The 22,992-nt window shown below is 41.1% G+C and overlaps 1 protein-coding gene across 1 annotated transcript in view; it reads left to right on the top strand.

The window, feature by feature from the left end:
• Nucleotides 1-1,290: 1,290 nt before the first annotated feature.
• auts2a (activator of transcription and developmental regulator AUTS2 a) overlaps nt 1,291-22,992 on the top strand; it is a 313,372-nt gene continuing 291,670 nt past the window's right edge. The window contains exon 1 of the mRNA XM_073480117.1: nt 1,291-1,560. Within this exon, the coding sequence (XP_073336218.1) occupies nt 1,291-1,560 (270 nt within the window). The remainder of the gene's footprint in view (nt 1,561-22,992) is intronic.

Genomic DNA, 22,992 nt, shown 5'->3' with positions numbered 1-22,992 from the left:
AGCTTTCAAATCACTACTCTTTTAGTTGATAGATGACCTACCAGAATTGGCGGCTCAGAAGTCTTAAGTTATTTGGCGTTAAGTTGGATACTGAAGATGTTACACTACGTATAATAAATGGAACATAATTTCTAATGTCATTATTGAATATTGATATGGTGTCTAAAATAGAGTTTGTTATATAAATTAATGCAAACAAATACGTTTTGGAGAGATTGATTTATTGCTTTGAACATGACATTTGAGTTCATTAAGTTAATGAATTAATTTATTTCAAGCACAAGAACAGTCATTTTAACCATTGAGGTAGAACAATTACGGTTACTAATAGGCTGGACCGTCACACTTTGTAATTCCATGTGTACTAATATACACAGTCTTTGTATGTTACTCAAAGTTAGAAGATTTTTTGCCAAAAACAAGAAGTTCATGTTAAGAAGCTTAAGACACCAAGTAGTCTACATGGAAATTCTACTACATTATTAAAGAAATTGAAACACTAAAAAGACAGTTTGTGTTACTAGCTTGGCAAAAGCTTCAGAGACACTCGTAAAAGAGCACTTACAACACATAATCATCTCATCTCAGGGCTTAATGACCTGACAGTGTAAGAAAACACAGTATGCTTAGCAGATGAGACTGTAGCCACCCCAATAAAACATTCATCTTGAATTATGTAGAATGGCAATAACCTGCTGTATAGTGTACAGCACCTTTTGGGAAATGGCTCACTGACTAAATGCACAGTTGAACTTGCTGAGTGAACATGTTGCAAATGCGTGCTCTCTCTCTCTCTCCCTCCCTCTCTGTCTTTATCTTGCAGGAGGGAGAGTTTGCTGACCTTGGGTAAGAGAAGTAGGTTCCTGGAGAAGAAAGATGTGGCGTCACCTGCTCAACTCACCATGGCGGGACATGTTCACTGAGCAGATATTTGCTTTAACTTGAAAAGCTCTTCCTCTGGCGGAATTGACAGCTTGGTGATAACGTGTTTAATAGATCATTTTACACCTCTGTCGTAGGATTTGATGGACTGCCTTTGGGGATCGTTGCTTGGAACCTAGCTTGGTTCAGTGACTCTATGCAGTTTTGAGTTCCTGTAAAAGGCTTCATCTGCTGGATATTACATGGTTACCTTGGATCTAATACATTGATAACATTCGCTTGGATATTGTGGAGATTCTCCTGGGGGGTTTTCACACAAGTGGAGGTCAAGCAGTGCCAGTGTTTGGCCCTTGAAGAGTTTTATTCTCTGTAAGAGGAGGGTTTATCTGGATGTTTCCCATGAAGGACATGGATGGCCCCCGATCTAGTGGCCTCCGCAAGAAGAGGAAGTCGAGGTCAGCCAGGGATCGGGAGAGGAGATCAAATGGGATAAGGAACAACCATGTTAAGGGCTCCGTCTTTCGCTTCTCCTCTGACTCAGAGCGGGAGGGCGACAGGAAGCCCTGCTCATCCCGCCCAAGACCGCCGCGAAGAAAGCGAAAGGAGTCTACTTCTGCTGAAGAGGACATCATCGATGGATTCTCCATCACAGGGTTCGTGACCCTGGAGGCTCTGGAGGTGAGTGCTGAACCAAAGGGGTAGCCCTTTCAACTCTCTCCAACCTTGTGTGTTTTGTTTGAGCTTTTTCATGAAAATGCAGTTGAAATCTCTTTGCACGGTTTAAAAATGTGTTTGTTATTGTGTGCCTCTCTGACTGGGCCCAGCGTTTTGGTTGGTGTGTGAGCTGGAGTTGAACAGATGTAGCTTTAAATGCAGTGCTGCAGCCAGAGATTACTATCTGTGTCATCGAGAGGCTGTTGTTGTTGTGTGTACTGCTCTGGATTTGTTTTCACAAGAGTTTTCCAGCAAAGCCTGAGACCAGATGAGGGATGTTCAGCTGTGGGTGTAGTGGCTGTTGTGCCTTTGTACACTTCGGAGTGAAAAAGCAATTTGATCCATGTTACAGCAGTTTATTCAGAGTGGGAGTAATTTATTGTGCTCTGGCTATCCATTTTCCTTGGAATGCAAACCGGGCACAGGCTGCCTTCCAACAATATAGTTCTGAATTATGACTTACACGAGCAAGCATTTTGTATACACAGCACAACTGCTACAATTTTCTATAATGCAACAAACAGATGGGTGACAAATTAAAACAAAAGTGCCTTGGTAAGGTGTTGGCATCCAGAACAGCTTCACTGCAACTTGGCCTAGATTTGACAAGTTTTTGGAACCATTCTTCCCTCATTTGGTGTTTCAGTGATGGTGGTGGAGAGAGCTGTCTAACACATCAGTCCAAAGTCTCCCACAGGTGTTCATTTGGTTACTGTGAAGGCCATAGCACATGATTCACATCATTTCCCTCACTCTTTCCTTCTCATTGAACCATTTTGAGTCTGTCTTTGTCTCTGTGGAAGCATCTGTATCTGTGTGTTTATGTTTCTGCTCTCATTTATTCAGGTGTTTATAGTTTCCTGTCTGTATGCTTCGTGATTAGGTATTACATTTCAAAGGAAACGTTACCCATGCACAACTGTTAATTTTGCATCAGATATTTTGGTATGCATTTTATAACTTTTTTTTTTAGGTTTTTAAGTTTTCCCTGATCTTTTGTTAGCAGTATGTGAAAGTAGTTTGTATCTTTACAAGGTCAGACTCGAGGGTTGTCCTGGGATAACACAGCCTCTTGCATTTTCTAATATATGCAGTGTGATACCAATCTCTTGGATATCTGGTGTGACCCATCTCAAGCATATGAACAGTAGCACTAGTTCTCACTGTATCCCTTTGTTAGTCAATGCTTTCCAGCTCAAGAGTATTTTACTGTCATTTTTTTTTATTCTTTTCATTCAGAATTGCTCTATTCAGTCATAGGCTCTGTCTCCTCGTTTTGTTTGACCTTCTTTCTGTTGTTCTTTCAGTTGATATTTTCTGTGTCAGTCTGCTAAAGCACAGCTATTCACAGTTTGAGTGTCTGGTTAGATGACAGCTCAGAAATCAATGTGGGAAAGTTGAAAGTGAGTAGCTCTTGAATTTGCAAGGTCACTGTATGTAAAATAAATAAGCTAAAATTGTACTTTGAATTATCAGTTTAATTATTCAGTTTGTTAATCATGTCTCCGCAGTTTAAATCAAATTGACCATTCATGAGAGCCAACATAAGGTGTCATCTATACTCGCCTCAAATAGGCTTGCCTCTCTGTTTAAATGAATCTACTATTATATAATAGTAACCCATATTTCATTTCATTACATGTATGACTTGTAGGGGTGTTGGAGCTTTAGGATTTTTAGATGCATTGCGATTCTTTTACGTCTTAATGCATAAAAGTCAATAATCAAAAATTTAAAACCCAATCTTGACAGGACAGGGCTGTATGTTCCTTACTATTGAACCAAATGGATGGTGAAGCGTGGTGGAGATAAACGTGGTCTTGTCTACGTTCTAAGCTACACTACCCCTGAGTTTTGGTGAGAATGACTGAGCGTGAGCAAATGTAATGGAAGTAAATGCCTCAGTTTATATTGATTATGGATCATTATAAATATGCTGTTTTTTAAAGTTGCAAGCTGTCACAAAGTGAGAAGAAATAAACCATGAATTCCTTATATGATAAAAGATTTTTTATGTATCGAGATGCATTGATAATTGTTTTATAATCTCACCATAGCCGTCTGAATCGGAATGAAATCATGAGATGCCCAGATATTCCCAGCCCTAATAACTTACTGAAGAACTTACTAAGATATTTTAATGAATATTTCAGGGCTTTTAATCTAAACATCCAGAACATGATGTTATACCAATTTATAACCATAAAACATGAATTTAAATTAAAGTGGAAATGATTGGGTTGCCTTGGGAAGCCTGATTGTAACAGATTTACAGTTTTACATTAGTAGAAATTACTTTGCCATTTAATTACCCTACACAACATTTTTCCAACCTTTTACTGCAGTCAACTGAAAGAAAAACAGACTAATAAAATATATTGCAGTATCAAATTACAATAAAATCAAATCACAGTGATTTATAAGGCATTTTTCACTAAGCAGTCTTGTCACAAAGTGGTTCACTGAGTAACAAAAATGCACAGAGCTCAAGTAAGAGCAAGGGAGAAACAAATGCTGTCTGTGTTTGTGTGAAAATACAAATCCGTACACACAGGAGTGTTATAGTGAAAATGTGACAGAACTCATTAATGCAGGATCATCTCACAGGGAAGTGAAGGGAGATGGTGATATTGCATTGTATTTCTTCTTACAGTTGTTAGAGGGCTTTAAATATAGCAGTTTGTTGCACTGTGTCCCAAATGTGGTGACAGCTTTAATAACAGAAGCTGTGTGGTGATTCATATTTCTGTACACACAATCAGTCAAAGTAGAAACTGGATTATGACCAAAGCTCCGTGTTGAGAACCTGCTGTAGTACAGCACCCCTCATGCTGTCTTGAGCTTGCTTCAGACTTTTTGTCCAGATTTATGTCGCTCCAAGGTCCAAAATGTGCTTCAGCATTCTTCCCATCATTTCCACCATTAACTGATTAATTTAAATGTCTTTTTTTTAAGTTAACAGTTTACATTTCTGTTAAAAAGGAGAAAAGCAGCAAATTATTGCATTGGACCAGAAAACGTTTGGCATTTTTGCTTGAAAAATCGTCTGAAAGTCAAAATAGTAGTGCCGTTTAATTTTCTGTTGATGGATTAATCAATCAATAGTGTCAGCTCTAAAGAGAGAAGCATTGATTCATTGTTTTATGACGTTTTAAAACCAGTTTCTCCTCTGGTTTGAGATTAAGAGGTGACGGTGCTGGGATCCTAAAGGCTGAAGAGACAGACTTGTGGTTCAAATGTCTGGATCAGTTTTGGAAATGTAGGCCTGGAATACGAATGAGATCCCACCCCAGTTACTACCTCTGAAGTGCTCCTCAGTGAGCCACTTGACCCCCCACTTACTTTCATTTTAGCTCTTCAGAGGCCAATGACAGAAGACCTATTTCGCTTGGCAGCTCTCTGATGTGACCATGTTTAAATTAAGCCTGAGGGTGAATCAGGAAGTTTCTGATGAAGATGAAAATAAGTCAAATTTGCCAGGTTAAATAAACGTTGAATGCTCCCAGAAGAAATCTTTGAAAGCCTGTTTTGTTGTTTGTCCCCTGTAATGCCTCAGAGATGACCATGTATAGAAGAGCTTTTAAAAATTATTGTATTAGAATGACTCCTCAAAATTACACCCGTCCAGTCATTTTTCTTCTCTTCAGTCATCATTGATGTATTAGACTTATCAGAACGTGTATTGCGTTTTACTGCCTCCATAGCCTAAATATTTGGAATTCTGTTCATTCAATATTTTCAGGATTATTTTCATAACAATCAATCTTGAGTTTTCTTCCTCTTGAATGGGATATTTTCGTAATATGGGTTTGACTTTTTTTTACAAGCCATACTTTGCAGTTGTGAGCCGTGTTTACTTCTGTTTGTACCACACAATATTAAACAACTCTGTATAGTATATCTATGGAACTATGCACAAGCACATCACAGCAGCAGTGGCTCTTTTTCTGTCTGAGTAAAGTTAAATTCTGATGAGGTCAGACCCCTGGAGGTATATGCTAGTGCTCTCCATCTGTCACCACAGTGCTGGAGCAAAACTGCTCCCAGGCCTGCTTTTCATGTGCATGCTGATATCTTGCATTACTCTCTCGACTGATGCGTTCATGATGAGGCTCTTGAGATACACTTTTTGTAGATGTTCCGCATCATATTGTTGTCATGATTACTTGCCCATTTTAGACTTTTTGTTAAAGGCAGTTGGAACAGGAAGTTGCTATTGAAATAAAACTTGACTATCATCAGGAGGTAGCCCATAAGAAAGCATATTATGCTCATTGGTGTTTCTTGCTTGCTCCCTCTGATCAGCATTTGTCAGTCTTCACCTACAGCCAAGTCTTAACATAATAGTGATTTTTATTTCTATTTCTAAAACACACACACTGTTCTAGTTAATGATTGTGTCGCTTCAAAAAAAGCTTTTTATCAGATTCATCATTGTGGCTGTAATTTCTATGATCATGACTAAAAAGGAGATTTCTGCCTGTATATCCCTTAAATTGTTGGAAACTTTACAACTCAGTAAGACTATTCATAGATGAAATTCAATTAAAAATGTGAGTACAAAGTGAGGCTACATAATAACAGTGAATAAATAGACTACATTTTATATGAGCATAAGGCTCTTTTGTTTTCAAACAGAAGTCGAGGTATAGTTCAAGGGATTTGATATTATTTTATTGAGTGGAGAAACAGAGTTTCATCTGGGTGCACTTGCAGTTCAGGGATAGGAGATTTAATGTATTGATATGGAGCAGATATTTATTATGAGCTTATTAGTGTAATAATACAGGGCTAAGGCACTATAAAGGTATGCTACAATAACTAACAGTCCATTGAGTCTTTGCCCACTGTTGTCTCCAGTGGTTCTTTTATGTCTCAGATTTTGCGCTCAGTGTGCTCATTTTCCCAGACCTAAACTCTTTTACTTTAAATTGAGCAAGAAATTACAAAGACGTATTGAACAGTGTTCATTCATTGCACTGAGACCAAAGTACACAGCAGCAGCAGTCCTTTTGAAGGAGTTGGTTTAGAGACAAATTGAGGCCCGAGCAGCGACCTATTACAGCACTTGCAGAAATTGCTAAATTATTGAGTGCCTTCTCCTCTAAAACCTTTGCTGTGTTTCATTTCACTTGAAAGGTGTCCTTAACATCAGCATACCCTCACTGACCAGAATTGATTCTAAAGTATTGCCTTCGTTACCCCACTGCTCTGTTATTTCCAAGTAATTAGTAGTCTCTAATATCTAATATCTGTTACCACACAAGCATGCACAGATAAATTCTTCCTAACCTTCATCTCTGCATCTGATACTGGCTTGATCAGACTCCTGTCCAATCACAGCCTTTTCTTTTCCACGCTTCCTTTTACTCCTATTCAACAATGAGTGTAAAGGCTGGACTGACTCCTGTTTTTTAACTCGCATAACAACACCTAATCTTCCTGCTCAGCAGGTTAACAGCAGTCTATTACATGATTGACTGCCTGTGATAATACAATGAACAGCACAAAAGCAGCACTGTGTAAATTAGTACATTTGCAGTGTCTGTTTTACTCGGATCTTGCATTTAAAGGTCTGGAAAGACTTCTTAATTCACAATGTCCCACAGAGCTCCTGCAGGTTTTGTTGTTCCCCTAAATAATTTTCCTCTTTCTAATTTAATTTGTTACACTCCATAAAAACAGAAGAGAATAGATTCACCTAATGCACAAGCAGTGTACAGAATGGCACTGGGCACATAACTGCATAACACCACATATGGGCGAGACTGGGAGAGCAGCCGAGAATTGGGATAGACGTGCAGAGCTGACACAAGCAGTTTGGGCCCTGCAGTGTAGAAGAAGTCTTTTCAAAATTGTAAAGTGTGTGTATAGGATAGTTGGGTTTTTCAATTCCAGGAGATGTTCCTTATTTGAGGTCAGTTTGGCATTTTCAATTTTTTTCAATTTATTTGTAATTATGTGATTGTGTTTTGTTCAGTTAGTGGGGCAACTTAAGGATAGTCATTTAGTTGGTAACTTAGTAATTGAACTAGTTAAGTTGGGTGATCTGTTTGTCGTTCTGTATGTCTTGTACAACAAACAGTGATATCGGTGAGGTGCATGTGCCGAGCGTAAAGGATACTAAAATACAACACCTGTCCCAGTCCCAGCCACAAAACAACCTGGTATCACGCCAAACCGTGTAATAGACCTGCCGGTCCACTGTCACGGTAGGCCTCACCTTCTTGTGAATACAATACCGTCTCCTCTGTTGTCAAGTTACCAATAACAAACATTGAACGTCCGGTTACATTGTCAAAATAAAGGCACCAGAATTACTTGTTTAGGTTTAGGAAAAGATCATTGTTGGGCTTAAAATAACTTCTTCCTTAAAGATATAATATGTAGGAATCTGCATTAGAATGTCTAAAAAGGCCACGTCTTTGTTCTATATTTTGTTGAGTTGTGTACTATTATCTCAAATGTTTCCAACGATGTTTAAAACCAGACAAATCCACCACGAAGTACTCAAAGTACTTCTGGTACGTCTGGTACAAAGCACTTCCGGGTTAGGGAAGTCAGCAAATCAGACTAAACTCAACATGAATAAAACATAAAAAACACCTTGTGTGTGAACATGTCAGATAGAGTAATGGTGGTCATTAAATAGTGTAATATCCACCAGCAAAGTAAGTTAAACTGTAGGATCATTTGTGTTTATTTGCGTGAGCTAACGTTAGTCAAGAAAAGCTCACAAGGAGAGTGTGTTTAAGTTCAGGTTAAGCATTCACCAGAGACTATGTTTCAGTCTTTCTTTTCCCCTCTACTCTCCAAAATGTCCCACTGTTTATTCTACGTTTTTCAGTTGTTACTGTTATTATTTTTTTATTATTGCCCCCTGCTGGTACTGCACTTTCATACACGTGTGCTTTTTGCGCCTAAGCGACTTAAACAATCACCCTCACACACTGACTTCTACTGGATCAGCAGGTCCAGTACATCGTTTGATGTGAGACTGGGCTGCACACCCTGCTGCCGTCTCGCAAGTTATACAGGAGTATCTGCTGGCATAGCACCAGACTTTCCTCAGGCTGTGAGACTCAATTCATCCTCCAGCTGAAATAATTATCTTTTAAATGTTTTAATTTATTTATTATTTAATCATCCATTTATATATATTTACAAATTAGCATAAAGGGACTACAGCTATAATTCTGTTGTACAATACTGCTGGTATAATGATTATTAAGTTGATCTTGAATCATATCTGTGTCTGAGCAATAGCTACACATTTTCTAAAAAAACAAATCGTAAACGTGTGAGTTCCTCCTTTTAAAACCCCCTCTTTTTGCAGACTAGCTCAGGGAAAACAGACCAAAAATAAGTGCTAAACCGGTTTTCTGCTCTTGTAATGCATATTGCATCAGGTTGCACACTAGCACTGGATTTGACATGTCATGCCTAACTGCACCAAACAGCAGACTTCTAGCTGCTGACCACCAGAGAGCGAGGAGATAGTCAATCGATTACAAAGAGATTTAATGCCTTTCACTGCAGGGTTTACACCACACTGACAAAAAGTCTATAAGAGGGATATGTATAAACCATGTGTCTGCTGGAGGAGGAATGTTTTCATAAGAGCTGTGGAAATCCTCTGCCTGTGCTTTTCCTGCCGTTTAAATTTCATTTCAGTACCACCGATGCACCACCAGGACCTTGTTGGTTCCCATTAAGTGCCTATTTCTATTTATGATTTCTGCTGTGCCCATCACTTATTTAATTTTAGGCACCAGCGTCACACCCATCTGTCACACCCACACTGGCCTTGGAGATGTGACACATTCAAGTCGGGGCACGGTGGAGCATCATAGCTCATAGATTAAGTTGAGTCATCAGTGCATGTGGGCGGCGGGTGGAGGTGGTATAGAGAGACGAGTTCAACAAATTCATAATAGGGTCATTGATGAGTTGTTAGACCTTCAAATAACAAATAATGGTGAGCTAATTAATAGCTATTGACATTTAGAGTGGGGCAGGAGTTAAAGGACAGGTCTGCGGCCTTAGCGCAGAAGATCAACTGTGGTAATTATGTCAACAAAGGCTATTCCTCTCATATGGCCAAATGAACATGATGAATTGCAGTTTAACAGTCTGGCGTTTTTCTCGTATGCTGTCCGTGGGATGATGCTGTCGGCTTGCCAGCATTTCAAAAACAATTGATTTTCTTTGGCACAGCCCTCAGAAGTCTGCCTGGAGGAGGACTTGTAAGTGCAGGCAGAGAAGAATACATTGATTGGTACTTCATTGTAAGAACGAGGCTAATGTGAAATCAAATGTATTGACAGCTTGTTTCCAAAAGACCACAAAAAAGTGACATTTCAAACAATTAAGACATAAATATCAAGCCAGGTTTTCTTCAAGCTTTTATTCATGAGAGAATACAGGTTGATGATCAAGGAGACTGTCGGAGAGACCCGTTTTTACTCAATGTCAGCTCTCCTTGTGCCAAGCTGCCTTGACAGATATTTCTGTCTAGTGAATAATACCACTTTTCCAGCCTTTTAATTAATTTTCCACCTTCCACTCATGTATTTGTTCCAGTCTCTTGGCAGTAATGGCAGATATTCATTTAGCTGCATTTTGGAGGTGTCAGAGAGTGATGTATGGTATGCATTAATATGCTGTGACAGCCCAGTGAGTGACATATTAATGAAATAAGCTGTCATCTGTGGATGTTAAAAAACACCCCCCAGATTAGATAATCTCTGTGTTATTTTCGATTTCAGGATGGATTCTAACAACTCTCACATGTGTGCACAAACATTTGGATACTCATCAAATTGAATAATTATTCTTCTGCGAGCAATGTGCAGTCATTTTAGAAGACGAGGTGAACTGAGCCAGGGGCCTGTTTAAAGCCTCATTGATCTCTTACCAGTGTACATTCAGTCTCTTGGCTGTCTAATCGACCACTCCAGCAGCTAGTCTATTGTGGTCCTCCTTGGCTGCTGCTGATGGTGGACATTTTTGCCTCAGATGCAGATTCATTTGTAAAACTTAGTCTGTATTGCATGAGCATGTTGCATGCTTTACAGCACAGACATTGTCTTTCCCTGCAGATTTTTCATTTTTATGTTGAGCAGGTGCTTTAAGAGCCTTTTCACCCGTCACTAACAGATGTCCAGGGTGACTGGACTGTAACTGCATAGAGCAACAGGCCGTAAAATGCAGCTGTAAAATTACAAGGACTGCAATTAACAATAATTTTTATTATTGATTAATCTGCCAATTATTTTCCTGATAAATTAATTGTTTAGTCTTTAAAAGACTTCCAATTTTACTAAGCACAAAACATTGTGATATAATTGCTCATCACTCGTTTCCCAGAGCCCAAAGTAATGTCTTCACATTGCTTCTTTTGTCCAACTAGCAGTCTAAAACCAAAAGCCTCTTTATTTACTGTCATAAATGACAATGGAGGAAATCCTCACATTTTAGAAGCTGCAACCAGCAAATGTTTGATATTTTTGCTTGAAAGAAAAGAAAAGAATTAGCTATGAAAATAGTTGGCAATGTTCTGTCCAGGACACATTTACGATCTGAGACAAGCATTAAACAAAGCAGCCTGATGGATAATAGAGCTGTTATAAATATACATATTTACATGCAATCCAACTGCATCATATCAAAACAAAACTGTGAAATGCAAAGTGCACACGCTTTGATTGGTGTCATGATGCACAGTTTGGCTCACACCAACACTTTTGTCTTACTGGTTGAGGGACGGACTGACACCGATGCATTCGTATGAACTCAGGCAAAACAAATATCTCAGTAGCAGGGGGAAAGTGCAGCACGCAGCATCAATGTTTGGAGCTGACTTACAAACCAAAAATAAATAAATAAATAAATATGAATAACATGGAGGAATGAACAGTCTTCACACACTGCTCTAAGCTGTATCAACACAATGATATTTTCAGTTATTTTAGCCATAGTTTCGTAGCTATAGTGAACTGTCAGTTCTGTCAGTGTTTTTTACAATGCTGAATTTAAGATTTGTTTGAATCTCAGAATCGGTTAATGTCTGAGATGGAATTGAGCGTAGCGTTAGTTCTGGCAGGCCACGACGTCAAGCTCTAACTGCATAGCTGTCATCACCGGCGCAGATCAGCTGATGGCTCAGCTGACTCTGCGTGCCCGCTCCCTATTGGGAAATTGCATTAAGAGCGGGGTATTTAATCTGCTCTCGCCCGACCCTCCTTCCTGCTTCCTCTGCTGCTGGCACTTTCGCAAGCTCCCGCATGAAGAACATTTTGCTCACTTTCGTATTTACCTTGTTGCTCCCGATGTCGTCGCCCCTCGTCCACGATGATGAAGACCCGTGGCAATCCGACGGCATCATGGTGGAGCCTCACCGAGTCTCTGAATCAGAGGAAGCCATCGACGAGGAGAGGGCTCCTTCTTCTCTCCGTCGAAGCTCTCGCATAGCAGGAAAGGGTACCGGCCAAATCGCACCATCAATCGATGACTGGCCGATTCCTAAACTGTTGGAGTTCCTGTTTTGCAATGATGTTTCTGCTCCGGTCGGAGCGTCTCACCGGGAACTGTTTGCGCTGTTCCTGAACTGCGCTGGGTTTCCACCTGTAGTTCAGCGTCCAGTCTTCGCTCCTACTGTCTTCGCTCCTACTGTCTCCGCTCCTCGGAAAGCGCAGCCAAAGCGCAAACACTGGTCCCAGAACTCAGTAGTTGCTCCGACTCCAGCCGCTGCCCCGCCGGCCAAAAGAGCCAGAGCCCCGGCCACAGCAGTCGCCTCCTCAGCTCCGGCAAACGACGCCATCCTGGCAGCGCTGTCTTCTATTCAGTCTTCCCTTTCCAGCATGAATTCAAGGATCCAGACCTTAGAAGCCGCCGCCGTTCCATCCACCAGCTCTGCGTTCCAGGCCGCCGTGTTTACATCCCGGGAACCTGCTGCTGCTGCTGCCTCTTCCGCGACGCAGTTCAGTGACGTCACTCCGGCGCCCCTCGACGGCATCTCTATCCCGCGCAGGATTCTGGGTAGTGCAGTCCCAATCTCCACCGGTGTGCCATTCTACCCTCCTGCGGCTGCCATCTCCTTCAATCTGAGAAACCAGATCCTTGCAGGTAATGATGTCAATTTAGTGAAAATCCTGCTGTGCTCAGATTTTAGTGACAAGCGTGTGGTAGATTGTGGTGATGTGTCTGTGATGCTAAAGGATAGTGACCCTAGACTTTCAAAGACCTTGACTCTAGCAGAATTTACTGTTGCTTTTGGTGTGTTCAGAGATGTAATCTGTGAGGTCTATCCATCCCGTCGAGCAGAATTGGACACCTATCTGGCCATCATTGCAGATCTTGCCTTAACATACGGTGGAACTTTGTTCTATGAATATCATAAATCATTCTCTGCCAAGGCCGCCATGTTCATTCAGAGGTTTAACCAAAGACTGGACTGGTCCGTAGTCGACCTGGCTCTAATCAGCAGGCACTGCACTGGTCGCCAAGCTCTCTCCTGCTCCATTTGTGGCTCTTTCTCGCACTCTCCCAATATGTGTCCCAAATCCGTGGCTATAGTTCATCCACCGGCAGTCCCGCAATCCGATGAGACTAAGCTATTGTGGGGACAGTCATCCAAAGTCTGCGTGCCCCCGACGAACCCGCCTTGTGAGAAAGGAAAAGAAAAAAATAAAACCTTCAACCCCAGTCAACGTGGCTGAGCTGGGCAAGGCTCTAAAGAAGCATCCGAACCGCTGCTTTGTCAATTATTTGCTTACCGGACTGGTTCAAGGATTCATGGCTGGGTTATTGTGGTTGCCTAAATTGTCTTTTTCTTGTAGCAATCTGCAGTCTGCTTTAAAAGAGCCTGAAGTTGTCGACACTCTGCTGGAAAAAGAAGTCAGGAAGGGTTTTATGATCGGTCCTCTGGATAAATCCCCTTTCCCCGTATCTCGCATAAACCCCATAGGTGTGGCTACCCGGAAATATTCTGGTAAAAAGCGTCTCATTATAGATTCATCAGCTCCTCATCATGATGAAGTCCAAAGTATTAACAGTCTCATTCCACTCCCGCCGTTCTCTCTGTATTATGCCTCAATTGACGATGCCATTAAGCTCATCAAACAAGCAGGTAGAAGAGCATGGTTATCAAAGGCCGACATCACAGATGCGTTTAAAGTCATGCCTTTGCACCCTTCCCAATGGCATCTGTTCGGCGTGAAATGGAGAGAGAAATTGTATTTTGCAGTTAGGCTCACTTTTGGGTGTCGCAGCAGTCCAAAAATCTTTGACACATTGTCTGAAGCTCTCTGCTGGATTCTCTTAAACAATTGCAAGCTGCCTTTCGTGCTTCACCTGTTAGACGATTTCTTGCTCGTAGATTATCCTCATGCCAAGCCAGACCACGCAATTATCACTCTTAAAGATACTTTCAAAAACCTGGGAGTCCCCTTATCTGAGGAGAAAACTTCAGGTCCACTTCAAGCCATCGAATTTCTAGGTATCAAACTAGACAGTGTCCTCATGCAAGCTTCCCTGCCTCTCGAGAAATTAAACCGCATCAGAGAAATTATGAAGGAACAGGTTTCAAAGTCCATTTCAAAAAGAGATCTGCTCTCCCTCCTAGGTCATCTCAATTTCGCCATGCGCGTGATTCCTCAGGGCCGCTCATTCATATCCAGGCTTCTCGACCTCTCAAAGTCAGTTGAAAAGCTTCATGACACAGTAACTCTGGATGAAGGGTGCAGATCAGAGCTCCGGTTTTGGTCTTTGCTGCTCGAGAAATGGAATGGCATTTCATTTTTCTATAACGACAATACTGAATCATCTTTGGCCATTAGATTATTCACAGATGCAGCTCCTTCCGTGGGTTTTGGGGGGTTCTTTGATAATCAGTGGTTTGCTGATGTATGGCCAAAAGAATTGTCATCTCTGCCAGCTAGTGCTTCTTCCTCTGCGCTTATGGAAATATACCCAATCGTTATAGCTTGTCTTCTCTGGGGGAAATCCTGGTCCAGGAGGAAAATTATTTTCTTTTGTGACAATGAAGCAGCTGTCCACATTATCAACAAAGGGCGTTCATCTATTCCATTTATTAACAGATTTGTAAGACGCCTTACTTGGGAATCCGTGCTGGGGAACTTCATCATCCGCGCAGCGCACATTCCAGGATTGGATAATAATATTGCTGATGCTCTGTCTCGATTTGAATTTCAGAAATTCCACAGACTGTGTCCGGAAGCTGCGCCCTCCAGCCTGCCTTGCCCCCCCTTTCACCATGCGGTGCTAGATTAGACAGCACCTTGCAAAAATACATGCTGTCAGCTGCTGGCTATATGCGTTCTGGTTTAGCGAAGTCTACATTAAAATTGTATGACTCTGCATGGTCCTATTTCACAGCATTTTGTTTCTCTTTCTCTGTTGCTATTCTTCCTATAAGTATTCCCATTGTATGTGCTTTTCTGGTTCACTGCTTTGAGTCCCGAAAAATGCAGCCGTCCTCCATCAAAGGCCTCCTCGCAGGTGTCCAGTTTCACCTGCGTTGCCTGGACCCGTCCTCCAACAGCTTACTAGAAAATCCATCCATTAAGCTTCTGCTAAACGGCTTTAAAAGAGAGAAACCTCAAGGCAATGACATCCGTCTCCCTTTTACTCCTCCACTTCTGCACAAGTTAATCACTCACTTAAGGAACGGGTGCTTTGGTCCATATACAGACTCACTGTTAGAAACTGTTTTCCTCATAGCTTTTTACGGGTTCTTAAGGTGCGGAGAATTCACTACACGCTCACGATCTTTTGATCCTTCACAAGACCTCACCATAGGCGATGTATCAGTTCACAGTCACTACTTTTGTATCCTCTTAAAACATTCTAAAACTGACAGAGATAGAAGGGGAACATCTGTCATCATTTCTCAAACTAACTCTGATTTCTGTCCATTGTCTTCCATGGTCCGCTATCTGAAAAGCCGTGCCCAAGCCAGCCCTCAGGAGCCGCTGTTCGTCACAGAGAGAGGGGAGCCCCTGTCACGAGCCTGGTTCGCCTCTCGCCTCCGCCTCCTTTGCCAACTCTGCGGTCTCCCTCCGGAACGCTACACTCCTCATTCGTTCCGCATAGGAGCAGCTACGACAGCAGCAATGGTCGCTCCTGTGGCCACCCTGAAAGCGATGGGCAGGTGGTCTTCTTCTGCCTTTAATCGTTACGTGCGTCCTGGCAATAAAGCCATCCTAGATGCTCAAAAAGCCATGAGCCTCTCACTGTAATTCTTGATATAATAAATATTCATTCATAGGCATGATTGGCTACGTCTATATTATTATATTATTATTATATTGTTATTACTATATTATTGTATTATCATCGTTATTATTAAGAGGCAGCGTGTGGCTTATTCCCTATTAAATTGTATACAAATTATTTCATCCTAGATAGCTTCCTGGCATCTCTTGTAGCAGAGGTTCCAGGATTTGCCGGTATGGTCGTTTTGGGGGTTTTCTTTTGCTGCTGCGCTCCCTGCTTATGCCGTTCATGATGGCTCGTGAAGGGCAGGAAGGTGCTCTTCCTGCCTCAGGCTTTCCACGCAAGCGCGTGGAAGAGCAGGGGGCCCCAGAACAGTATCATACCGCCAAATAAAACTGTGCAAGTAAATAAAGATTATTTTGACAAAAGTGGTCCTGACTGAAATTGAGCGTAGCGTTAGTTCTGGCAGGCCACGACGTCAAGCTCTAACTGCATAGCTGTCATCACCGGCGCAGATCAGCTGATGGCTCAGCTGACTCTGCGTGCCCGCTCCCTATTGGGAAATTGCATTAAGAGCGGGGTATTTAATCTGCTCTCGCCCGACCCTCCTTCCTGCTTCCTCTGCTGCTGGCACTTTCGCAACCCACCTCCACCCCAGCTCCTCCTGTATTCATGTTGGTTGCTCTGCTCTGTCTGGGTTTTCTTTTGCTGCTGCGCTCCCTGCTTATGCCGTTCATGATGGCTCGTGAAGGGCAGGAAGGTGCTCTTCCTGCCTCAGGCTTTCCACGCAAGCGCGTGGAAGAGCAGGGGGCCCCAGAACAGTATCATACCGCCAAATAAAACTGTGCAAGTAAATAAAGATTATTTTGACAAAAGTGGTCCTGACTGAATGCTATTTTTTGTTTTAAATTATTAAAATTCAAGTATATACAAAAATGCTACAGCATGCTTACAGCATTTTTTTTTTTTTACTGCATTGACAGCTTGAATAAACAGTTGAAATGGTAATGTGTAGTTTGTTTTGCTATAGACAATTTCTCGGAGGTCAGAAAGGAGGAATATATTTGTTTACATACAGTGTTGTGAAGCCTGAGTGCTGCTGTTGCAGAGATTTATAAATGACAACCAATACCAATGAACACACAAGTTTTCCATCAGCTTATGTCTACATTAACGGCTAATCTTTGGCTAATGGCACACCCGGAGTGGCTGAAGAACATTGGATTAATGGTTCCACCTCTTTAAGACCTAAGTCTCCCTGACACTTGTTAATTTAGCACACAGCTCTGAAACGACATTGCTGTGTATCCTTATCCAAGTATTAGCACAGAGGCAAATCACATCCTCATCCTAATATAATTGACTTGCTTCAGTTAAGAAAAATACATTTCCCTGGTCTGGTGCCACCAGCTTGCTGAGCCCAGGCCATTTTCTTTTCCATTTCATCTTTGTTTTTCATTCTGGCAGTTTCAAATGACAGATGTGAGGGGAAAAAAGATAAATGTTTGCTAAGGCTGATTGTAAAATGCCATCTCTGAAGTAGAGCCGTGGCCAGAGTCACACTCTCTCTTTTGTGTGTAATGGCCCCCATGATGATGCATTTGGACAGATTTTTTTTTCCCTACTTGAGAAGAGACCCTTTTCATGCTTAACTGCACAGTGAATACTAATGGTGGTGCAGTTAGGAATGTGTTAGCGTGTGTGTGTGTCTTTCCACCACAGGCCCTGTGGACTTACGGACACAGCCCTGTTGAGATCTCTACCTGCAGCTTTGAACCTTTGATCCCCCGTCTCTTCTCTGATCCTTCTTTCAAACTGAGCCAACCTACCACTGTTTCCATTTCCATCTGCTTCCATTCCTGCACCCCCAGATAAGCTTTGCTTAATAACTGCACTGCTTCAGTTCTTTTTTAAAAGAATTGTTTACACTAGCCTGAATGCCAAACTATAATCCATAATCACATGCTTTTTGCAATATTTAGAAAATTGGCATATATCATGGCAGCTAATACCAAACAATTTGCTTTCCTCACAGCACCATGGTTATCCCCAGGCTTGGCTGTGTAGTGCAGGATGCAGTTACTGTACATCTTTTCCAGGTCAAATGATATTGAAATACTAATTAAAGGCTCCATGGCTGTGTCTCAGCATGATGTCATCCCCCTGCCTTCGCCTGTGGAACTGGCTGCTCTAGATGCTCAGTAGGAGGATTTATGTAGAGTAAAACCGCTTTAGATGAGAGTCACTCAGGTCCTTTAGACACAGTCTTTCAGTTAGCGATGTTATGTTCTCAATCAGCATCCGCGGTGAAAATGGTTTCGAGCCATCCACTTTATGTTTGATCCCTATTTTTAAAGTAGATGGAAACCTGGATGGAAGTTTTGTAGTTTTAGAATTCACACCTTCGAAATCAGTGGTTCCCAACCTGTTTTGTCTGATGTACCACCTATCATTCCATTTGGTTTTAAACCGGATGTTATTTAACACTGTACATTTTCCTAGAGCAATAGTGTTTTCATACAATAAAACAAGTGTTTAGATTGGTTTCAACCATTTATCAGTAATGTCTTACTGTTAGAAACAAATGTCCTAGAAATTGTTTATGTAAAGATATTATTCAGTTATCCACTACAGGTCTTTGGAGCCCTTTAAATATATTATAGGTCCCAGGCATGAAACAGCGCTCTGTATCATGCAGTTGATTTGATCTAAAGTGATAATCCAATGCACCAATGTAGACATGCATGCGTAAATCCTACAACAGCCTCAGTTGTTACCTACTGTATGAAATGCATTTTCTATGATAGAGCATGAAGGTACAATCTATACCTAGTTTTAACGTTTACATGGCTAGAATATTAAGCATGAAAGTCTGTGCTTTGGAAGAAGAAGCGAGGATGACAGTAATACTGTATTTGAAAGGCATGAATCCTGTGACAAATGCTCTTCCTGGGAATTCCTGACAAGGTTTAGTGGAATAGTGAGGAGTGAGCTGCAAGTGCATGTCGGCCTGTAGCTGTGTGCTGCTGTGTGTTTATGTTGGGTATGCGTGAGCGTGAAAATGCTTGTAGCTAATGGGTTAGGCCTGTCATTCACTACCTTGTTATTCTGCGTATGGGATAGTTGCTATTTATGTCAACAATTAGGACACATCCATAAATGCTCAATGTATCATTTTAAGGCTAACAACAAATTCATATTTTTATGTTGTTGCCCTGGCTCTTCCTGTAGTTGATGCTTGGAGCAGAAGAAGTGTGTGTGTGTGGGTGTGTGTGTGTGTGTTTGTGTTATTCATTTGAGAATGAGTAGATCCAACCTTAAGCATAAAACAAAGCATTTTTACATTGCTAAACACAGGCTACATAGCTAATGGAAACACACAGGTCCTAGTCTCATTAACATAAGGCTGTATGTAAAGTCTTTGCACAACAAAGTGTGCAAATTCTCTGTATGTAGCAGATAAAGATATTTGATAAATCTACCTCCAAACAAATGATTGAGTACTCTTTCCACCATCAGCTAAATCTTCTGACGGCACGTCAGAAGATTTAGCTGATGTTTACCTATTAATGCATTAGCCCACCGTGTGTTAAATAGACACCACTTGGCAGTACTGTCATCAAAATCACTTAGAAAAAGTGGTTAGGAGGTGATAGGTTTGACTGACAAATGTTAGCAATGATTAATCAATTATTAGTTAATTGTTGTTGAATATTTAAATGATTCAAAATATATAAACTAATACAGTAGAGGACAAGTGGCATGCAGTGTATACTATCAGAAAAAAGAACCGTGGTTCGGTTGTGCCACTGGGTGGAGCCTCTTTCTGCTTAATGTGATGAGTTACAGTTGTGTGTGTGCTGACAACCTTTATTGGTGCACACACAGAGTAAACTAGTGCCCCTCTTCCACTGCCCTAAATGGATGCCATATAATCACACTGTGGCAGTCCTGAAAGCTAGCTAACTCCCCAGGACATTCCCAAATTACAAGCATTTGTCCTGAATCCTGTCCTGTTTTATCTCAAAAATGAGACTAAACCCAGACTTTGATTAGTTATTGCCTAATAAAACACAATACAGATGGTGGCAAAATTATTTTCGTACCTACAGACAGCACTCTACCGGCTCTCCGATGACTTCAACAGGGACTGCCGGGTAGCCTTTAAAATGTAACAATCCATAGTCTACAGTACATGAATTATAACTGTTCTGGTTTTTAAAGCTGTGTACAGTGTTAGCGTTAATTTTAGCCAGTAGAACTGTCTGTTATTAAGTAGAGGGCATTGCTGCCATGCTAGCATTCAGGATATGGGTTACTTTCCACGCATGAGGCGACATTTGTTTTTGGGTATACATTTCATTCACTGTTGGACAATATTTAAGTACTCCCCAGCCTGTTATGTAAAACAGTGTTTGTGCCCCTGGGATGTTTTTAGCAACTGCACAAGGGTTAGTTACAGTGAAGAAACAACGCTCAACTCACTCCAGTTATGTAGTGTGTGCTTATTATCTTAAAGAAAACTAGTAAGACCAAAGTCTGTATTCAGTTATTTTTAAATCAAGCCCTGGTTTTGTTAACATATAAACAATCTTTAATTTATCAATCAAATACCTAACTTAATTGGTGAGGTTATGAGCCAAGCCATTTGAAAATGCTGTTACTATAGAATAAACAATCAACCAGCTCAATCAGTGAAGTACCTTGAAATTACATTCTTACTTTGACTGGGTAGTTTGGTTTGTGGGACTAATTGTCGATAAATGCAATGCAATCAATGTCTAATGTGTGAACCCAGTGTACATGCCTTTATCTACAAATGTGTCATGCTATGTGTGCATGAAAGAATATGAGAGACTGTGTTACAAAGATGGAAAATATACATCATGATGCGTAGTGAGTGAGAAAACGTCTGACATTTGTGTGTGTGTTTAGTGTGTAAGTGTGTGCAGCGGGGACGGCTACGCTCCAGAAAGCCAGATGGATCAGGAGCTGTCTACCCCAAATGAATACATCGGCTTGTATTGTTTTCAGTAAGTGCGATTCGGCTCATGTGCCTTCTGCTGTAGGGAAAAGAGAAAAGAAAGCCAGATCCCACAACATCACATCCACAAACAGCACATCTTAAGAAAAAAGCCACTGTGGATAAGTGTTTGCCTAAGGATGACTTTTCTTATGATTTCATTACAACAACACAGACTTGTTTAGTGGTGTAATCTCTAGCTAAAAACATGAACAGATTTTCCTTCTCTAAATTAGTCTTTTCAAGATATCATCTGACAGCTGTTTTGTCTACCTAGTCGATTCTCCTGTTCTTTGTGTTATTTGTGTAGATAGTGTGTGGTATGGTTGATTTTCTCACTTTATTGACAATGTTTTTGACAACATCTTTTAGTGCTCTGATATTTTTCCAAGGAAACTACAGTTGGTCCCTACATGTTATCTGTAATTGTGACATGTGTGTTAGTTTGTGAAAACCTGTTAAAACTGTTTTCCAATGATCGTATAACCATTTCATCAACTCAACTTAACTCTACTTTTAGAGGTGGACAAAGATTACCTTGTGCTCATAGGAAATGACATTTGTAATATTACGATCGTGTGAAAATATAACATGAGAGGTATTGACACACAAAACCTATCCAGCCTTTCATATAAGAGAGAAGTAAAATCAAAACTTATTTATCTAAAAACATCACATTTTATTTCTTAAGACTGAAAACTCGCTGATATTTGAAAGCTTGGAATTAGCATGATTGTTCTGAGCAGTGTGCTACTGGCAAAAATGAAAATGTAATGCTCAACTAGATAAGCTTGAGGCTAATTAGTAAACATAGAAAAAGCAGCCAACCAATTCAATGATATTTCCCAGACTGTGAGAATAACTGATGAAAGTAAGATATTTAATTTTTGTTTATTTTCAGGTGAAACTTGGAATGTTGAGCAGGGAGTTTCCCTGCTCTCACTACTGCTTTGAACATGACTTATTACAGCTGAGGCAGGTCAGGGTAGCCGGGCTATCGATGGACTGTCTGTATGACCCTTCAGGGCTCTGGTGTATCGCTCAACTGAACCTCCATGCACTTCCATCTATATGGCTTCAGTCCCCTTGTGGTGTGTTTTCATTAAATGTGTCCTGCGGTTCTGTAAATGGGAGGTTTACACTGAGACAAAAGGTGCTCTTATGTAAATGCCAGCATGGTCTTTGTTGATTTAGCACATCCCAGGGTGTGCATGAAGCATTTACACGCACGCACATGCACATATGCTGGCACACAAACATCGACACACACACACACACACACACACACACACACACACACACACACACACACACACACACACACACACATACACACACACACACACACTCTCTCTCAAGCAGTCAGGGTTTCAGGATGGATTTAGTTTTGCCAGCTAATAGCAGGGTATCAGTTGTACTGTACAAGCAGTGAGTGGAAGCAGCCCGTAGGCTATCCACACAGGCCTTATCACTCAGCAAGCAGACCCCATGATAAGGTATTATGCTTTTCACAATAGTCTGCTGTGTTTTCTCCTGTTTGTGCCGTTTCCCCGTAGTGCATGTAATAACCCAAGGCTGCCAATTACACAGACTGAGTGTGTTATGCGTGTAGAAGCCTCTTTCGTCATATCCATTGGGCTTGAAATGCTGTTGGTGATTCAGTAGTCAGAATGACAGTGAGTGATTTCCAGAAGCTGGGATGTCTAGGCCTCATTTACACGATTTCCACCCTCTGTGAATTTAAGGGCACAGTAATCCTGCACCCTCTTCATTTATCTGCTCTGCAGGATCATTCCTGGTTGAACTCTCTGATTGCTCTCTGTATATCAGAAGGTTGTTGTCCTCTCCATCATGTCGATCTCTTTCATCCAGACGTGAAAGGAGGACTGTGACAGCATCTTTAGAGAAATCTGACGATGGGAAAAGGACACAGACAACACAGAAAATTTAATTCCTTTCATGCTGGCATTTGTGGATTCCTTCTAAGAAGTATTTATTCTGTATTATAAGGTGTTTAGACAGAGGACAGGCAAAATATTCCAGACTGAGCTATGGTCGTTCACAGCCAGTATTATCTACATACATACAAAAACAGACTCATTTATTTGACTCTTGAGTCATTAGTGCTGCAACTA

This window comes from Pagrus major, chromosome 13, assembly GCF_040436345.1.
Source record: "Pagrus major chromosome 13, Pma_NU_1.0".
Classification (NCBI taxonomy): Eukaryota; Metazoa; Chordata; class Actinopteri; order Spariformes; family Sparidae; genus Pagrus; species Pagrus major.
The sequence above is the reverse complement of the archived record's forward strand: the minus strand, read 5'-3'. Positions and strand labels throughout refer to the sequence as shown.